Source organism: Chrysemys picta, chromosome 1 (genome assembly GCF_011386835.1).
Source record: "Chrysemys picta bellii isolate R12L10 chromosome 1, ASM1138683v2, whole genome shotgun sequence".
Lineage (NCBI taxonomy): Eukaryota > Metazoa > Chordata > Testudines > Emydidae > Chrysemys > Chrysemys picta.
In genome coordinates this window covers 321,780,217-321,800,297 of record NC_088791.1, presented here as the reverse complement: position 1 = coordinate 321,800,297, position 20,081 = coordinate 321,780,217, and the positions used below count along the sequence as shown (strand labels likewise).

Below are 20,081 nucleotides of genomic sequence, written 5' to 3'. Positions count from 1 at the left end.
AAGCTTTTTACAGTATAGTCATAGCCCTGACTTTGTTCTGTTCCCTTTCTCTGGAGAACAACCACAGAACAACAAAGGGAAAGCCTCCCCCCAATTTTAAAAAGTTTTAGCCTTCTCATTGGCTCTTTTGGTCAGGAGCCCACTCCCTTTCTTTTGAAGCTGGTCCAATAAAAGATATTACCTCACCCACCTTGTCTCTCTTCCTATCATCTTTCTTTTGTAATTGAGCTGTCAATAGGCCCATTATATCAGTCTCCCATTGCCCACTTGCAATACCCACTTATCATAGTGTCTAGGAGCCTTAGGCCTGGACCCTGTTGTGCTAGGTGCTGTGTGAACACAGAACAAAAAGACAGTCGCTGCCCCAAGGAGCTTACAATTTAAGTATATGACAAGAGACGACAGATGGATAAGACAGGCAGATGGGGAGTGCAAGAAAACAATGAGACAACGTTGCTCAGCACCATAGGCTGGGTCTCATGTGAGTAGTCTGTCTGTCTGTCTATTTCATTTAATTAAAATGGTTTCACAACTTAGTTCGTCATTTTAACCATATTCACCACAGGACACTAATCTCTGAGTAGTTTAGAAGAAGGGACATTTCAGGCATCACACAAGCTGTAACAAATTAGAGCCTGAACCTGTCAGGGGCTGAACTGCTCCCAGTCCCATTGGTGTTCACAGGCCGCCCAGGGAATTCAGGGGGCCTGGGGCAAAGCAATTTCGGGGGCCCCATCCATAAAAAAAAGTTGCAATACTACAGTAACATGAATTTGGAAATGTAAAAAATAACTAGTGAAATACATTCAAAAATTAATTTGTAATAATTTGAAAATACACAAAATACATTATTTAAAAACATTAAATGCTTTAATGGTATGTATACATTTGCAATTACATAATGGGCTGTTGCTGGGCGATGGTGATGGTTGGTGCCAATGGGCTGTCGCTGCCTGGGGGTGGTGCTGCTGTTGCCCAGGGCTGGGTGGGGAGCTGGGCTCTGGGTTGGGGGGTGCCCGGCTCACGGGGCTGGACTCAGGGCTGTGGGGAGATGGGGTCAGGGGGGTGCCTGGTTCACAGGGGCTGGGCTCGGAGCTGGGGGTCAGGGCTTTGGGGGGGATGGGGTCGGGGGGGTGTCAGGCTCAGAGGGGCTGGGCTCAGAGCTGGGGGTCAGGGCTGTGGGTGGATGGAGTCAGGGGGGTGTCCGGCTCACAGGGGCTGGGCTCAGGGCTGTTGGGAGATGGGGTCAGGGGGGTGTCCGGGCTCTGAGGGGCTGGGCTCGGAGCTGGGGGTCAGGGCTTTGGGGGGGATGGGGTCGGGGGGTGTCAGGCTCAGAGGGGCTGGGCTCGGAGCTGGGGGTCAGGGCTGTGGGGGGATGGAGTCAGGGGGGTGTCCGGCTCACAGCGGCTGGGCTCAGGGCTGTGGGGAGATGGGGTCAGGGGGGTGTCCGGGCTCTGAGGGGCTGGGCTCGGAGCTGGGGGTTAGGGCTGTGGGGGGGGATGGGGTCAGGGGGGTGTCCCCACTTGCCCCCCCCTCTGGGCGGCCCTGGGTGTCCATGGGAGCTGAGAGGGTTCAGCACTTCTCAGGAGCAGCAGAGCCTCTGATAGGATAGCGCTCGTCATTTGCAAAATAACTTGTGACAAATATCCTCCGTGTCTGGCTGTGTCATTCTGAGGAAACACTTGTTTTCATGTTTGTTGCTTCACTGTCCTTTTCAGCCAGCATCTGAGGAAGTTAGTGGACGATGGACACAATCCCAGTTTCATTGTATAACATTGTTTGCTGAGCAGTTTCTATCGTTACTTAGCCTCAATGTGAAAACCTGCTCTATTATTATTAATTGATGTTATGATAGCACTTAAGGACTCAAGTTCAGATTGGTGGTCCATTATGCTAGATCAGTAACTTCCAACCTGAGGCCCTCAAAACTCTGAACTGTTGCCCTTGAAGATAGCTATGTTTGTAAGAAAATGAGTCTTTAACTATTCATGGAGGCTGTGTTTCTTCAGCTGTGCTTTCTATTTATAAATTACATTTTTTATTAGATTAATAGATTTTAAGGCCAGAGGGGACCATTGTGATAATCTAATCTGACCTCCTGGATAACACAGTCCATAGAATTAATGATTCCTGCATCAAGCACATAACTTCTGGTTGAGCAAGAGCCTCTCTTTTATACAGGTATTCAAAACTGAGTTACTGTCAAGGTTTGAATTAGCTCTGTAGCTACAGGGAGGAGGTAGGGGCATCACTTCCCCACTTTCTCCCCTATAGCATTAGCAGCAGCTCTGGTGTGAGATGGGAGTGATCTGAGAAGCTGCTGTTTCCTCTCAACTGTAATTTCTCAACTCCTCCATTGGTTGCCTGCTGCATTGCAAGGGAGGGAAGAGAGAGTATTCCATAGCCTGCTTTCCTGCCATTCTAGGGGAGCCCCAAGAAGAGCAAGGTATGAGCCTATGAGAGCACCTAGTAAGGGATGACTCCTCTACCCCACCCCCCATGACAGGCTAGGAGAGGACAAAAAGAGTAGAAATGTGAACCAGCAACCAGTTATAGCCCCTTGATTCTTTGTGTCAGGCCCAGCGCAGGTGAAAGCTACCTCAACAGTGCTCTAATTTGTGCCAGCCCGCTGTGGTCCCAGTATCTGGGTACATAGCAAAATGTATACTAAAAACCAAAACACCCTATCAAAACAAGACGCCAGTGCACACACTTCTCCCCAGTATGTTGCCTGCATCTGCAGCTGCCCAGAGAGGACCAGAATCAAACTATGCTGTGAGTAAAACTTATTTTAGTATCAGGAAAATTAGTTAAAAAAACAATTTAATATAAAAGCACCTAAATGAACTTGATGTGATAGGGACAAATGAATATGAATTCTGCAAAAGAAAATCATGCCACTCCAATCTACTAGAATTTTTGGGGTATAGTCAACAAATACTGGATAATGGAGAAATGGTTGGAACAATTTATTTAAACTTTCACAAAACTTTTGGCAAAATCCCTCCTAAGAGACCCTTGAGGAATTGTAGTAGTGAGTGGCTGAGAGTTAAAGTACTTCATGGGTGGATTACATGTTCCATAGTAGGACCAGTGATGTTTGTTTATTAATGATCTGGAAAGGGGGTGGGGAGGGAAGGGGGGAGAGGGTGTGTGCTAGTTATTTGATAGAACTTGCACAACACAAAATTATTTAGGTTAGTCAAGACTAAAAAAGACTGTCAAGCACATGAGAAGGACTTTTCAATGCTAGAAAAAGAAACAGCTGTGGCAGATGCAAGTAATTGTGGACCAGTACTAAGTAGCATAAAAAAATAACTGTTGACAAATTATCCTGCACTGGAATAAATAATTCCACACACAGATAGATTCTGAAATCCTGGTTCCACTAAAATCAGTTGAAGTTTTGTTATTGACTTCAGTGAGGCCAGGATTTGATCCGTGGACATCATTACTGGCAGTGCAATGCTAACCTCTTCTCAATGTGAAGCAGTGGCCAAAAAAATTAAATAAAATATTAGGGTGCATAAAAACAAGATGGAAAATAATACGGAAAAATATAGTATAAGATAAATCAATCATTAAATATGTACTTGGGTTAATGTGCAGTATTTGTGTTTGAAATCTAGAAAGTAAGACAATTTTGAACTGAGTTGATACTTTAGTAAGCAAGTAACAGCTTACATTTCTGAGTTTTTAAAATAACTTTTGGCTTAATCGTTAATGAGATTTTTTATAATATTTATTAATCTAAGGCTGATTTGTAAATCGATGAAGACCTCTATTAAGGATCCATAGTTAGACCTAAATCAACTCCTCAGGACAGGAGAGAAACAGGATTAAAATAAATTTACGTCTTTGTGATAAAGGGCTTTGATTTATTGCAGTTTGATAAGTTTTTACATCCTATGTTAAATTAATTCATTAATGTTTTTACACACTTGCATATCACCATCTTTGTTTTGATTTATGTAATTTCTTTTTTATCTCTAAATTCTATTTTGATTAATGAAAACTTGTAAATGTAAACTCAACAAATCCTTGAGGAACATACTATAAATAGCTAAGTAAATAAAATTACTTAACCAATATGTGTTTTACTCACTTAACGTTACTGTTCTCACAGGAAGAAGAACATCCATATTTTACAATGAAGTTAAAAAAATTATAACCCTCATGCTTCAGGACATATGTCAGTCCCTAGATGCCTGAGATTAGGAAGAAATTCATCTTAAATGCAAATTATTCCATAAATGAGACCGGGTACCAGACTACATGAATCACTACTTTGATTTGGTATAGTAATTCCTACATGTCTTATGTTTATTAGTAGAACTTGTAGAATACTGCAAATACAGTGAGTGTTCCCTCAAATGCTGAATGGCTGTTCATTTTCACTAGGGCTGGTCGAAAACTTCCATCTAAACTATTTTTCAATGGAAAACTGGCCTTTCAATTACATAAAATTTTTCATGGAAAGTGATTTTTCACAGCAAGTGGCTTTTGGCTACAAATTCACAGGTTTTTGACCAAAAAAAAAAAGAGAAGAAATTTGCACTGGAAGAAGCTCCTATTTTCCAATCAGCTCTAATTTCAACCCTTTGTTATTTATTATTTGCTAGCATTCGTGTGAAAGGTTTCATTCCTCTCCAGGAGGAGCGGCTATTCTTGGTATGAATATTCAGACCCCATGCAAAGAAAAGCATGCAGGTAAACAAGAATATTAACTATTTATTCATCATCTGTTATTCATTACTCTCCCATTTTAGAGAGTAATGAACATATGCAGTTTTGAGGGCAACTATATCATAGAAACATCATCTGCAGCCCAGTATTGTGGAATTAGGCTCTGGGCCACTAGGTTTGCCTGAATTCACTATTTTCGTGGCTTTTCTGTGGGATCTTCTTCTCCTATTGCTTTATGTCTGTCTATTGCTTAGATCCCATCACTGTTCTGCTCTCCAATTGTATCAAGTTTAAGCTACTTGTTCTCCCTTTCATGGCTCTGAACATCTCTGTTTCACCGTAATTGGAAAATGAATGGATGAATGTGTAATATGTAGGTGGCTATAAAGCATCAGGCTCTCCAGCTACGTTGCCATTTTGTTTTCTATTTTTAAAATGTGGATTCTCTTAGGAATTAATTCTGGGCTGTAAATGTTCCAGAATGTAGAAGGAGTAATGCAGCTCCCCTGTATGACAAAAAGGATGACATGAAGCGTCAGAGAAGCAGTGCTCAGCAGTTGGCCATAGAGAGAAATTTGGGGCTGGGAAGGGGAGAGGTTTGAGTATGACTAATGGATTGAGGAGAGAGGGGATATTTTGGCTCCACAGAAATTTTCCAGTGGGCCATGGATGGTAGAGAGCGGTGTGGCTGCTCCATTCTCTGCTTTTGAGTTGAGGGAAGATTTTTATCCCCTAAGACTCCCTGTAATTTCCTTGGGCACAGCCCATTTACTCAGCCTGTGCTTGGGAGCAGAGTGTAGCTCTTGAGCAGTGGCAATGATCACAAGACACAGGAAGTGGTAGGACAAATATAAAATAATTTATGGGTAATCGGAAGTCCAGCCTATAATAATACAATAAATTACATAATGACAGTACTGTAAAATTCTGAAGTTATTCAGACAGAACTCCCAGAGGATCAGGCCAGAGAAGAGTACAATTTTTTTGATTTTTTAAGATCTATTAATAGCTTAATACTGCATATAAAACAGTTGTAACACGCAAGAAGGAAATCAATGGAATTAATCAGCAATTAAACCAGCTATTGCTTTTCATGACGCTGACAACTCTCTTGACGTTAGGATCAAACTGGAACTGTCTTGTTCCTATGAAGAAATAGATGTATCCTAGAAATAAAAATAAATTGAATGGTTATATTTCATAGGTGAAATGTTTTCCAACAAATATTTCTATAAAGCAAAATATAACATTGACAGTACCTACATATTCATTTGTGTTAATTTCTGATCTTACTACGGTAGTGAAAATTTGAATAATGATTGTCTCTTTTAATTATTTCTTCAACCTAGAAAAGCAGAAATATTCTAGCATAGTAAACTGTTTTTAAAGATTTGTTTTACTTACTACCATTCTGGAAAGCAGCATCAACATTTTTGCTAATTCCTCGGAACTCATTGACTATCTTCTTTGGATAACCCTGATCCATGGCCTGCCTGTTTTCATCGTATCTGCATAGAAAAAATATATTTATAATGTATGGTAAGTAAATGACATTTAAAAAGTTGAAAACAAACCCTGACACATAAATGAGACTATTCTTGGTAGAAAATCCATTCCGAATGAGCTAAACAAACTGAACCCTTAAAATCCTTGCTATTCTGTTTTCAGGTTTGCATACAAAACTTCCATTGAGCTTTCACCTCAGGAGTGCATGTGTGCATATGTATAGGAGTTCTGGCTGAATGGGCAGGGACAGGCAGGAACTGCATGTCTGGTAAAGATAAGCGAGAGACTGAGCTGGTGAGTTTACTTGATAATTTTGCAAGGCTGCCCCAAATGAATAACACTCTTCTTGCCTATATACAGCTTTGGCCACCCCATCCTAGCCAATCAGTGCTTCTTGGGAAAGTGAAGCACCAGCACTGGGAAGCAGAAGGCCTGTATATGTAATTCTGAAATCATATTTGTCTTAGTGTCAACTGCCTAGCAGATATATTATTTATTAAGTAAAAGTCATGTGTATCTTTGAGGGGTTTACTGTTATATTATGCAGGGGCAGCACCAGCTCCCAGTGGAGGAGCTGAGGTGGGCCAGACAGAACATTGCCACAAGGCCCTGCCCCCTCCGTGGCACTTCCCCGGGGCCAGGTCAGAGGCTGGAAGCCAGAGCTGGGCAGTACAGGGTGCTGGCTGCTCGCACCTGGTAAGAGCTGCCAAGGCAGGGGGACCCAGCTCGGGGGCCAGCAGAGCCCTCGGGGAGCAGCAACTGTGGGGGGCTGGGAACAGAAGCCCAGGCCAGAGCGGTTCAGTCTGGGCTACTGTGGGTAGTCCTGGATCCTGCACTTGCCCTGTGCAATGTGCCCCAGCAGGCAGGGATGGGCTGGGGACTGTTCTCAGGCACTCCAGTAGCCCTCCAAGGCTTACTTTGCTGCTGCTGCTGGAGCTGGGCACCCAGCCAGCAACTGCCACTCTCTGCACTGTGCCTTCAGAGCTGGATGGCTGGAGAGCAGCAGCAGCTACAGGGTGGCTGCCGGAGGGCAAAGGCAAATTTTGGAGTGGCTACAGCCCCTGCAACCATCTCCACCCAATGCCCCTGATATTTTGATTCCAAGAACTCCATTCTACTGAATTCTAAACTGTTTTCAGATGAGAAGCTGAAGAGCCATTGCAATGTGATGCAGGTGTTAGTTCAGTGGAGTAGTTTATTGCAAAAGATTGCTGAGCTACTATGAAATATAAAGAAACGTAACCACAAACTATTGCATAATCACACAGCATAAACCCATCTGACTGTTCACACTGAAGGAACAAAAATCCAGTATATTAATACTTCTTTTAGCTTGAAGTTTGAGAGAAGTGGGAAGTGGCGTGGGCCGAGGGATGTTCTGGCCGCCGCTTCCTGCAGCCCCCATTGGCCTGGAGCGGCGAACCGCGGCCAGTGGGAGCTGCAATCAGCCGAACCTGCGGATGCGGCAGTAAACAAGCCAGTCCAACCCGCCAGGGTAAGCACCCTGGCGGACCGCATATCAAACGTTGCCGATCCCTGCTCTAGAATGTAATTACATCCCTGCCACAGATTTCTACAGGATGGTTGGAAAAAACCTATAGAAAGGTTAGCATTTTCTATTAGACTCCTTAGGTTTTAAAACTAACTTCCAGTGAACCCTATTCAGTTTTGTGGAATCCAAATCTATTACATTTTATTTTATGTTTCCATATTAATCCTCCAAGCCTAAAGAGAGAATATACCTTAAGTCTGTTGAACATGAAATCTTACCTCCAGTACTTGCCACCTACAAAGAAGTATGTTTTCCCTGAATTCTCATCATTGAAAGCTGCATTAATTCTCTTAACATTTTTTGGGAAGCCCAAGTCATAGATGCTTTTTGGGTGGTTATACACTAACTCATACCCACTGAGGACCCAATATTTGTTCTCTGCAAAGAAAAAATAGAATTAAATGTTTCACCAGCAGCTTCTGCTCATACTAAACAACATCAGATCATTGCTTCTGGCTTAGTACTTTCATTACAATGATGATAACAAAGCAACTTAATGTTCAAGAGACATGTATAGCTGAGTAGTGATTCTGAGATTTCATTCTCCGCTTTACTTTCAGTAAATTAAGGAATGGCGCTGATCTTTGTATTTTAAACATAGCATAAATCCTAGGGGAGATGTCCTTCAGGTTCAGGAATTAGACCTTGGAGCAATGAGTCCAAGAAGAACCCTTCCCATACACTTATACATGTTATACATTTTGGGAGAAGACTCCTTGAATTTTACAAATTGTTAAGTAATCCACCAAGAGCAGTTTATTGGGATGCAGAAGATTAACAATACTTGGAATGTGTTTGGATACTTTGATGATGGAGGCATGTACATGTCTAAATATATATATATATATACAGAAACTTAACTATTAATAAGTGCATATGTCTTATCTAAATGATCAGGTGATCTTATGTATAAAACCCTGTTCTTTTCTCTCTCTCCCTCTCCCTCTTAAGTGTATCGTTACAAGAGCTGGTTGAACTATTTCAGAGGGACAGCTATTCTTATCAACAAATGGCCTTTTTACTAAAACAAAGCTTTTCACAAACAAGTGTCAGCATTATCAACATTTTGGGTCAGGAATGGGAATTGTGGAAAATTTTGTATCCCTTCTAATATTCTTGTCAAAATTTATAATAAAAATATTATTGAAATGCTTCTTAAAATGTTTGCTTACCAAAAGTGGTCACTTTTGAACACTTCCAAAGAAAAACAGTTTTGAAATTTTTCACATAAATAGGTTTTCATTTTTTGACTACCTCTAGTAGTTACCCTCACCTGTATGTCCTGTCTTCGCCTAGATTCTAAAAGCTCTGGAGGTCTTTTGTTCCCTGTGTTCTGTAAGGTGCCTAGCAGACCTTTGGATGTGGCATCAATAATTAACCAATACTTTGCTGAATGCTTTTCAAAACAGCTGCTAGTTCTTTGACTTACTACTGAGAATTAGTGTATTAATTCAAGGCTGCTAGTGATCTACTTCACAGCACATTTTGAATTTAGCCAAAGTGCTTCTTAATCGACACATGTTATTTCCTATGATAAAACTAGATTTGAAGGAAAAGTGAAGCCATTTTCATAGCTTGCTTTTCAGAACATTTACATTAAATAGATAAGGAACCTTTAATTTCACTATTCACACATTTTCTGGGGCTTTTGTAATTTGAATGTTTGAGTTGTTTCATGCAGTGTCATCTAAGGAGGATTGCACAGTCTGTGGGGCAAAGTATTCCCAGTGAATTCATATATCAGAAGAACTAACAAATGTCAGATTCCATTACCTTTAAAAAGAAAAACTTGATCCCTTTCAACATTTTCATAAGCAGCTTGAATTCCAGATGGCAGACTTGGCCAGAACAAAGAAATGAAATTGAGTTCGACCTCTGTCATCTGAGGATGCTTGCGCCAGAAATACCTGGTTTAAATAAAATGTGCATATTATAAACTGTTCGTGCACCTGCCATAAAGGTAATACAAAGGTGAAGTGTGTCTGATTCTGTCTCTCTTTAGTGTTTGATCCACAATGCAAAAAAGAGTCTGCTATGACTGCTATATACTAGAGCTAATTCTTTAGTAGTTTTGGTGCTGGAGGTCACAGGTTCTATCCCTGCCAATGACCTATAATGTGGTGGGGTCATGACAAAGTAGTGGCCCAGTATGTCACATAAACATACCATTGCAAAACAGTTTGCAGCTGCCCTCTTTTTAATTGAATCTAGACTGGTAACAAACCTATCATTCCACTGATTACAGTGGCAGAGTATTTGGAATAGAATCTAGGGGGGAGTCCTGGCTCACCTTTACCAGCCTTAGCCAGTAGACCACTAACATTAAGTTCTTCTCCTCTGATCAGAGCTGTGTGTATAGCAGAATCTGGGTTATAGTTCCCATTGAAAACAATTAGAATTCCTTAGCAACTACAGTACAATGGTTGGTGCCCTTTAGCCATCTCACCATTTGATGCAGCCACTTTGGAAACAGCTAAAGCATTTTGTCATGCCTGAGAGAAATGTTAGGTAAAGCTAGGCACCCATCATCAGAGAATTTGGGCCACCTTTTTTTATGTGATTTTTATTGTTAGCGCTACATTTCTAAGTGACTGTTTCCTCCTATGTCTGATGGAAATTAAATTATCTGGAATATTGTTTCCTTTTAAGTACTGCAGTTCAAAGAAGTAACTCAGAAGTTCTTTGTTGTTACCTGCCCTTAAAGAACAGCAGTTCTCCACGCATGGTAGCGACAGCATCAAAAGTCAATTTGGGGTCACAAGTTACTGGTGTTGTGGGTCCAGTTGGTTGAACGGGGTTATCTGAATGTCCTACATGAAGATTAAAGAAAAATTGGCATTATATAATATGGAGAAATATAGCTGAAAACCAATGTTATGAAGAACTTGGTGGACACACAAAATCTTCTCATGAAAAATTGCGGGGAGGTGGTCATTAATCAGGGTTCTGCCAGGTAACTTCAGGTCTGTAGAGCTCCTAAACTCAGCACAGGTGAGGTTTAGCTCCTAGAAAACTACTAATGTCTGCAAGAATGGGCATGCAGAGGAGCCAAACTTCAGTGAAACCATCTTCATGGCCATTTCCCACCTCTAGTTAACAGGAGCTCAGCAAAACTGGAATTGCTCTGTGCAGCAACACTAGAATGTTTCTAGAATTAGAAGAATGTTCCTTAAAATATACATTTTTTATTGATTAAGCAGCATTCTGCATAAAAGTGAAATTAACCCAGCATATGACTAAATGTTTATTTTTTGTACCATAGACTGTTTGAACGCCGTTAATGTCATCCTGAGGAAGGCGAAATTCGTTAGGCTCAGTGTAGGAATAGGTGGGGTACATCAGGGCACCAGGATCAGTAGAATGAGACAGACCTAGTGAATGGCCAAGTTCATGGGCAGCGACTAAGAACAAGTTGTATCCTGAGGAATTAAAAAAAAAAGTACATTTAAAATAGGTGAACTGTGTTTGACTCTATAGTACAGCTGTCTAAGTAGGAAATACCTATACATGCCGGCCCAAAGCATATTAGAGACATTCGAGATTCTTTCAGTAATCCTGCAAACATTATAATATAAAGAAATGTAGAAGGAGAAGATTTTTTATATGGACATATAAACCAATCAGGCCCTAGATATTTCTTCCGTTGCCCTTACTGTAACCCCCCAACCCTTCAAAAATGCCCCAATTTTCCTTCTTAGACTGGTGTAAATCAGGAATAATTCCATTGAAATAAATGGAGGGTCACTGACTTTAATAAAATGATTCCTTATTTACATGAAAATATATGAGAAGAGAATTGCAGTGGTGCCCAAAGACCCCAGTCAGTATCAACCCCCATTGTGCTCGCTCTGGGCATAGAAAGGCACTATCCCTGTCTTGAAGAGTTTGTGATATTTTCAGCATGAACTGATGTTTCCTTGCTGCCAAAGAAAACTAACTTTTCTAAGCACCACAATTTCTTTTGTGTAACCCATCATAAAACGTCCCAGACTGAAACAACCTAATCTGAACCTCACCAAAACATGTCATGCTACAGAGCCGTTTCCCTCAAATAAGTTTGTGGTAGAAGCGAGGGAGGAAAAACCAGTCAGAGAGCCAGATTCTGCTACCCTCATTCACACTAATACCTGGTATCAAAGGAACAGCTCATGGAGTAAGGGTCAGGTCCATGTAAGGACTTAGGTGCCTAATTCCCACTTTAGGCATCTAAATTCAAAATGTAGGTGTCACTAAGATCCTCAAAATCCCTGTTCAGCTGCCACTTAACTCTGTAGGCACCTAAGTTCCCCCAGCACCAAAATTTTCACTGTAAAAGTCCCCTAGACATCCCATGTTTCTACGTCTGGGCAGGCACATTGCTGCCTCAGGCAGGTACCCAGACACCTGTGGGGGCTAATTCAGTAGGTGTGCTCAGAACATGCCTAATGCCACACAAAATGGCCAGCGAATGAGGAGGAATCTTCCCAGAGAAGTTTTAGCCCTGTGATTAGGGCATTCATGCAGGAGGAGAAAGATTCTGATTCAATTCCCTCCTCTGCCTGATGAGAAGGGATTTGAACATGGGCTTCCCACCTCTGAACCACTGGACTGTAGAGTCACGCCCCTCTCACCCTATTAATATATAATTATTTATACACAGTGTATCAACTTCAAAAGGGGAGATTGAAAGAGAGTCGCATCAGAATATCCTATAGCCCAGTCTTTTGTGGGTCCGAGCCTAAGTTACAACTTCACATGAGCAAAGATTGCACGATCTGATCCTGTATAAACAGGGGTAGTGATGAATCTCCTACCATTTGAGCCTTTTGTCCAAGATTCCGCCTCATCAAAGTGCACATCTCCACCAATACCATTGCCAGGCTGAAAGGCATGAGCCAGGAGTCCATCAGGTCCATCAAAGGGAGAATTGTCACGATGATCTAAAAAAAAGAGAAAGGATAATTACCTTAATTCTTATTGCCAAGCACTTCTACAACTGATGAAGGCTAATGTTTGTATTAGTATAATGTTCTTACCTCCAATTTCAAAAGACATCATTATATCTGCATTGCCATCGTAGATCCTTTTGAATGTTAGTGGTGACACATCGCTCCAAACTTTAAACGCCTTTTGGATTGCTTTGTCCACATCTGCTGAATTCATATCTGGTGTGTAGTTCACAATCCTTTAAAATAACCCAAAAAATAATATACACTTTTTGGTATCTACACTTGTAATTTATGTTGAATATATTGTTTTATGCCAAAATATTTCAAATTTGGTGCCTAGCATTTACAACTCCCACAGACTTTAACAGTGGTTTCATCCTCCCTTTAAAAGTAGAACACTTATCTAGGTGTCTAAATATGGAATTAAGTGCCTAACTTTGGAACCTTTGGCATATCATATGAAAATTTTGGCCTTAACTCTTTTGCTCAATAAATTCTTTAGACAAATGTTACCTGTATGTCAGATCCTTTCTTTCCCATTTTGGATTTCCATCAGTGAGGACATATTGACCAATATCAGGTACACCACACCTGGGCTTCTTCATCACCTCCAGAGTATCAACATCTGGTTTCCCAGTCACTTTCAGCCCAAAAAATGCCTGCATTTCCTCGAGTTTTTCAGTTAGAGAGTTAACGTTTTTATTCTTAAAGTGAGACTGCTTGTCTGTCTCAAGCTTGTAGAAATTTCGTAGATAATTCTGACAAAAACAAGAACAGTGCTTTGGGTCACTTGTATTCATTAAGTCATGCAGAACAGTTTAAACATTTACAAAATTACACCCATGTGCCTGGGGTCCGTGTTTTCGAGGAGTCAAGACAGGTCACTTTCTGCAGGGATTTATTTAAACAGTAAGAGATAATACAGTACAGTTTTCTTACTGACCTCTAGATTTCCTGTTTTACAATGAAAGCTTTTGCAACATGTATCTTTAAAAATCTAAAATTTACTCTTCAGTTATTTACTCTAAATTTGTATATTGCAACCTCTCCCCACAGCCCTTTCTCTCACGAGTAATCCAGTTGACTTCTCTGGGGCTGCTCAAATCAGTAAAGGCTAATAGCATCTGTCCCTCAGCCACTACTCAGTTACGATTTCCAATGAAACCAATGGAGGATGCTGGATGCTCAGCACTTTTGAAGCCGTCTAATTATCAACCAAATATGGATTTAGGAGCCTAACATTAGTTACCCATTTAAAAAAAATAAAAAGTGTTATAACATCTTAACAAGGATTATATCATTTAGTTTTTGTTCTGCTGCTCCATTAAGGCTCTGATTCAGCAAGATACTTAAACATGTGCCTCATTTTAAGTACTCCCGTTGAAGACAATGAGACTATTTATGAGCTTAAAATGAGGCACAGAGTTAAGTACCTTGCTGAATTGGGGCCTACGTTTTTATAGAACAAAACAATCTGGTTGCTAGATAACATAATTAATGCCATGTGTCTGTAGTATTTTATTACTTTATTATATCACTTCTGACAGTCATAATCATAATTCAGACAAAACTAAGCTGGTGCCAAGGGGAAATATTTCCCTTAAAACTTCTGCAACTTGATACCTCTTGAACATCAGGACTGTTTCTAAAAAATAAGAAATACAACTGCAGTTTGACAATTGTAAGATAAAATTTTGCAAAATTGATAAGACGGTTCCTTCCTGCCATTTAATTTATAGTGTTTGAAATTCATAACAAATATTTACCTCCACAAGCTGGATGTTTTTGTCTTCATCTTCTGTTTCTGGAGCCACAGGTAAAGCAGAGGAGGATGCTACATATAATAACAGCAGAAGCAGAAGGGTCTTCATTCTTATCGTCACTTCTGTGCCTTGTAACACTAACACTGCTTACTCTAAAGCTGCTACATACATGTCTCTCAGATAGCCCTGTTTATATAGCAGTTGTGGACATCAGCTCTAAGATGACTCATCGTGTATAACTTCCTCTGATTAGTAAGCAAAACGATACATAACAATAGTTTCATCATCAAGGGGTGACACAACTAACAGAACTCCCTCCCCCCATTTTCACAATCATATAATATGATTAATAAGAAAGGAAGAGGTTTTCAAATGAAAGAGCTTTGGTGATTCCAAATTCCTTTCCTTCCTCTATTAGATTTTGTCCCATCCAAGTGGTCCCATTTTTTCAGAAAATTCAGTAAAACATTATGGTAGCCATACTTATGAAAATAAACACAGCAACCTCCATTTAGAATGGGATGGGCAAACTTTTTGGCCCAAGGGCCACATTCGGGTATGGAAATTGTATGGAGGGCCATGAATGCTCACAAAATTGGGGATTAGGATGCGGGAGGGGATGAGAACTCCGGCTGGGGGTGCGGGCTCTGGGTTGGGGCCAGAAATGAGGAGTTCAGAGTTCGGGAGGGGGCTCTGGGCTTGGACTTGGGCTCTTGGGTTGGGGTGTGGAGAGGAGGTGAGGGATCGGGTTGGGGATGCAGGCTGTGCGGTAGGAATGGGGATGAGGAGTTGGGGGTGTAGGAGGGTGCTCCGGGCTGGGACCAAGGGGTTAGGAAGGCAGGAGGGGGATCAGGGCTGGGGCAGGGGATTTGGGTATGGAATGGGGTCAGGGGTGTAGGCTCCAGGGAGTGCTTACCTCAAGTAGCTCCCGGAAGCAGCTCCATGTCCCCCCTCTGGCTCTTATGCAGAGGCGCGGCCAGGCAGCTTTGCACGCTGGCTAGTCCACAGGCACCACCCCGGCAGCTCCCATTGGCTGTGGTTCCCAGCTAATGGGAGCTGTGGGGTGGCACTTGGGATGGGGGCAGCATGCGGAGCCCCCTGGCTGCCCCTACATGTAGGAGCCAGAGGGGAGATATGCTGCTGCTTCTGGGAGCCATGCAGAGCCATGGCACACGCGGAGTGGGCAAGCCCCCAACCCCGCTCGCCAGAGGGAGCTCGAGGGCTGGATTAAAATGTCTGAAGGGCCGTAGTTTTCTCACCGCTGATCCAGAAGATCACCTAAGTACAGGCTTAATCTTAAACTCGGAAGTAACCCGATTGACCTCAATAAGACAATACAGTACCTGCAACTATATTATACTCCCCAAAGTCTTTCGTTTTTTGGGACAGGGACAATCAAAATTTACCCAGCCAGGGCTTGATTCTGATCTCACTGCAGTGTAATATCCCAATCCTGCATTTAGAGCAGACCGATGTGCTTGTGTGGAGTCCCAGTGCACTCAGTTCCTGCTCCAGTAAAGCACTTAAGCAGATGCTAAACCTTAAGTAGTCGAATGGTCTCATTGACTTCAAGAGGAGTGCTTCAAGTTATGCATGTGTGTACATATTTGCAGGATTGAATCCTAAATTAGGATTAACTCTACTGTTTAAACCATTGTAACGCATTGTAAGTGAAAGGAGAATAAAGCATCCCCATCCCTTGGCCTTTGTCAGAACTAATCTTTTTTTTAAATCAAAAGTGACAGCTATCTAATCAAATTAAATCTCTCTGTATCTTTTTTCATTCTAACCACTGCAGACTAATACATCTTCTGTGAGGTAAACTGTGAGAAACTGACACAGGAAGTTTCAAAAAAAGGGAAGGAATAAATTACTGTCAACATTTACAATTATTAGCAAAATAACACACCACGACGGATCTCCTTTTCAGCCATGCACATCTTCAGTCTCAAGATTCATCATCCAAAGAAACACAATTTTTGATTATTCTTGTTTCATCATCATTTTCAGGAATGAACAAATAGTGGCATGTATATTGGACACAACTCCAATGACATTGCATTACGTTATGTGTTCAAAGTTGTCATGCTCTTATTCATCGACTTGGGGCTGAAAAGCCGTCTTTGTTTATCTAGTCTAGTCCTGTTTGTGAAAGAGACACTTTTCCATAAGCACTTCTCCTTCTTGTGTTTTATACAGGATATTGTTGTATTTTTAATTTTGCTCAGCTACCCCCTAGGTAACTCACTGGTTTGCCTTCTTCCTTTCGTTTATCATTTTGCCTTTATTTGGTTTTTGAAGGAAAACACATTTAAAAACACACATACATGCAGCACAAAGGATAGACAAAGATTAATGAAAAATAATGCCAGTTATTAACTTACAGGGTATTAGCAAAACACAATGATGCATTGTAGTTTGCATGGAAAGACCCACACACATGACAGTTTTGGCACAAGATGCCTGGGTAAACATCAGCTCAGGCCAGATTTTAAAATATTATGACCAAAAGGATAATGACCAATGCAAAGGGAGAGAAGGAGACATGTATATTTTCCACAAGGTATGATTTTTTTCATGCAATTTTCACACCTCACTTAAATGTTTCCGGTAGCGCTATAGATTCTGAATATGTCACCCTCACTCACACTGAGCAGCATTTGACCATACAGGTAGTCTCACTGGGTCATTACTAGTGTAGTAAGGTACTGCTGAGGATGATTAAGAGTGGCAGAGTTGGACCCATAATGAATAGCTCATGTAACCAGAATAACTAGAGGGGATTTACATTTTTCATTTCCTAAGGATTCTCAAATATTACAATCAAGAACTTTCCACCAGTAACTCTTATTCCGTATGCCACATTTATATCCTATTATATCTGCATACCTTTTCATATGAATGCCTTTCACAGACTCTGTTTGTCTGTGCATATGCAGGAGATTACACCATGCCACAAAATGCTACACATGCATATCCGAGGTTGTAGAAAATGTTACATAATAATAATGCAGTATTTGAGAAACAGTGTGTGATATGAAAGACTGTGTTTTGATGCATACAAACACTTGAGAGATATGTGCTTGCTCATTATGGAACTTGTCTTCCAACTTGCTCTTGTTCAAGTCCAATTCTCAACTGGGCAGAAAGTAGGGCTGGCCCGAAAACAGGAATTCTATTTTGTGAAATGTTTTGAAGTTTTGAAATAGGTGGAATAAAACAGACCTTTCAAAATTAAAAACAGAACAAAAGAAAAGCAAGAGAGAGACCTACCCAAGAACAGCCAATGGACTGATATTTAGGGCACTCCCTAGAGATGTGGGAGACACAGGTTCAAGTCTATGCACTACCCAGTTCAGAGTAGGGTCTTGAACCCACATCAGAGGTGAATGCCCCAACCTCTGGACTATTGCCTCTTCTGGAGTGGGGCTTTCTCTCTCTCACTGAAACTGATACATTTCCACACAAAGTTTGGCTTCAATGAATCAGCATTTTCCACTGATCAAAATATTTCGTCAAAACATTCCTGACCATCTGTAACAGAGTTTCACTTAGTCTGTTCCCAGGCAGTTCAGAGTCCCCTCTTCATATTTAACATACATTTATTCGTTTACAAAATGGCACCTCTGTTATGCATATCTAGGGCACAGCTCTTTAACTGGACCCATTCTTGCTGCATTAGCTTCTTATTCCTGATATGTTAGGACTCCATCTACATTGGAGCTCAAAATTTTGTTTGAATCTGCAGGCTACTTTCCTTTGTTCCTTATTTGTAACTGACAAAATCTGTAAATGTTCTAGTGATTTTCATCCCCAAAGGGCTGAACCCAGGGCCTCTTCCACTCAGGGGATCTTCCCCTCCCTGCCCCCTCGCCAGCCCCCCGACAAAACAAGTCAGGAGAAATTCCTCAAGGGGAGCCACATTGGGGTTTCCTTCCATTGCAGGTTTTCCTTCATGAGGGGGCAAAATTTGCAATTCAAAGAGCTGGTTTTAACGATTTCAGCATTTGCTGTAGCAAGAGTTATATTCAGTTTTACCTTTCCACCAGTAGGTGGCAATAGCAAGTTATGTATTTGTTCTAAGAGGACAATTTGTACATTTATGTGCAAACATCTTGCACTGCCATTTGTACCCTACAGTGGTCTGCTTTTAATCTCCTCTGAAGCAATAAAAAGTAACGTCTTCATGCAAAATAATGTTATGCTGAAACAAGCTCTTTTGCTATTGAGTCACTTTCTTACGCACAAAGTTGTACACAAAAGCCATACACTGCTATTGTATATCAGTGTTGAATCAGTTATTATCATGCTTTCTTAAAATACTAGAAAATTCACATTGGGGCCCTGCACATTTTGCTACTAACTTGAGAAAAAGGAGGCCTCCCTAAGAAATGTGTCTATTTAAGAGTTGATACAAGCTCCTGATGTGCGTTATTGTAAATGAGGTGATAGCTAATGTTGGACATTTTCTTTAACCAAACAGCATAGATTCTGCTTTAGGAGAATTATCAATCAATCAGATAAAACAAACAAAATGCCCAGTTTTACCAAAAAAGTCATGACTTCCATGACATCGGCTCAGGCCAGCAGCAATGGCAGGTGGCTCGTATTCCCTCAACTCAGAGAAGCGAGGAGAGGGCAGGGGAGGAGGGATACACACTGAATCAGTATAATTAGTCTGTTGTATTAAAACAGTAACACTCCGTCAGGTGATAGATGGGGCCAGCTCCTGAGTTACACCTCAATGACTTGCACAGTCTCAGACATAACGTCATCAACTGAAATCAGTTGGACTCTATTTTAAGGATAGGCAAAGGAGTGCCACCTTTCCAAGCCAATAAGCTGTTTCCTGAATACACAAACTATATGGAGCAGATTAATCATTCTTGCAGGCACTCCTCTCTGCCAACCTGGTCTGCTGAATCCCAGGCTGGAATTTACCCAAGGGAAGACAAGTGGGGATCCCCTGGTGGAGTTTCCATCAGAGTCATGCACTTCGTTTGCCACTACACTTCACAGATCTCCCCAGATTTGTATACATTCCATTGAATTGACAGGAAAATGACCCACATTCTCTATCTATTACTCCCTCTGGAATACCCACTGCATCAAAAAGAAGATCTCTGCCATCTCTCTGAGATCTGGGTAACCTTCTGTGAGCCTGCATCTACACTTACTGACGTGATATCTCCTTTCCTTACATCCCTAACCCAAAAGCATCCCCAAACAAACACAGTAGGGGCTACTTTGTCTCCTCCAATCCCTCTTCCACTCCATTTGTCTCTAACCTCCTGACAGCTTCTCCAGTAAAACATATCTGCACCTTTCCCTATCACATCCTCAAAGCCCTTCCTGACCTGGTCTGCAAAACTGAACTTTTATGTGTTGTTTAGGAAAATGTAAAACATTGTAAAATATTGACATTTAACTTGTTGTCATTAGGCTTCAGAGTTAATCTCTATTGAGCCAAATGACAGCAATATCTTACCTTTTAGAGCTATTGCTTCTGTCCATAATTATATTCAGACAGGGTTATTATATTATATTCTGCACTAGGTTCCATCTGGAAGGTCTTCTTCACCAGCAGCCTGGCCACAAAAGGAATTTTAATTAAAACTTAAATCCTATAGACAGTGAAGGGGCCAC

General features: G+C 41.3%; 1 protein-coding gene across 1 annotated transcript; it reads right to left on the bottom strand.

The window, feature by feature from the left end:
- Nucleotides 1-5,523: 5,523 nt before the first annotated feature.
- Nucleotides 5,524-14,658, bottom strand: LOC101949233 (matrix metalloproteinase-18-like). The gene is made up of 10 exons (XM_005300354.5): nucleotides 14,439-14,658; nucleotides 13,186-13,430; nucleotides 12,760-12,908; nucleotides 12,538-12,663; nucleotides 11,002-11,163; nucleotides 10,437-10,554; nucleotides 9,518-9,651; nucleotides 7,963-8,122; nucleotides 6,091-6,194; nucleotides 5,524-5,852 (listed from the first exon to the last, which is right to left on the bottom strand). Exons 1-10 carry the CDS (start codon nucleotides 14,541-14,543, stop codon nucleotides 5,752-5,754), a joined length of 1,404 nt encoding a protein of 467 aa, XP_005300411.2. The 5' UTR covers nucleotides 14,544-14,658; the 3' UTR covers nucleotides 5,524-5,751.
- Between the last annotated feature and the right edge of the window lie 5,423 nt (nucleotides 14,659-20,081).

Bases quoted from the DNA above. Each gene is read 5' to 3' on its own strand.
- LOC101949233 (XM_005300354.5), bottom strand. From the start codon at position 14,543: ATGAAGACCCTTCTGCTTCTGCTGTTATTATATGTAGCATCCTCCTCT. The intron at 13,431-14,438 runs GTAAATATTTGT...TGTTTTTGTCAG, and splicing joins AAAACATCCAGCTTGTGGAG to AATTATCTACGAAATTTCTA. The intron at 6,195-7,962 runs GTAAGATTTCAT...TTTTCTATGCAG, and splicing joins GTAGGTGGCAAGTACTGGAG to ATACGATGAAAACAGGCAGG.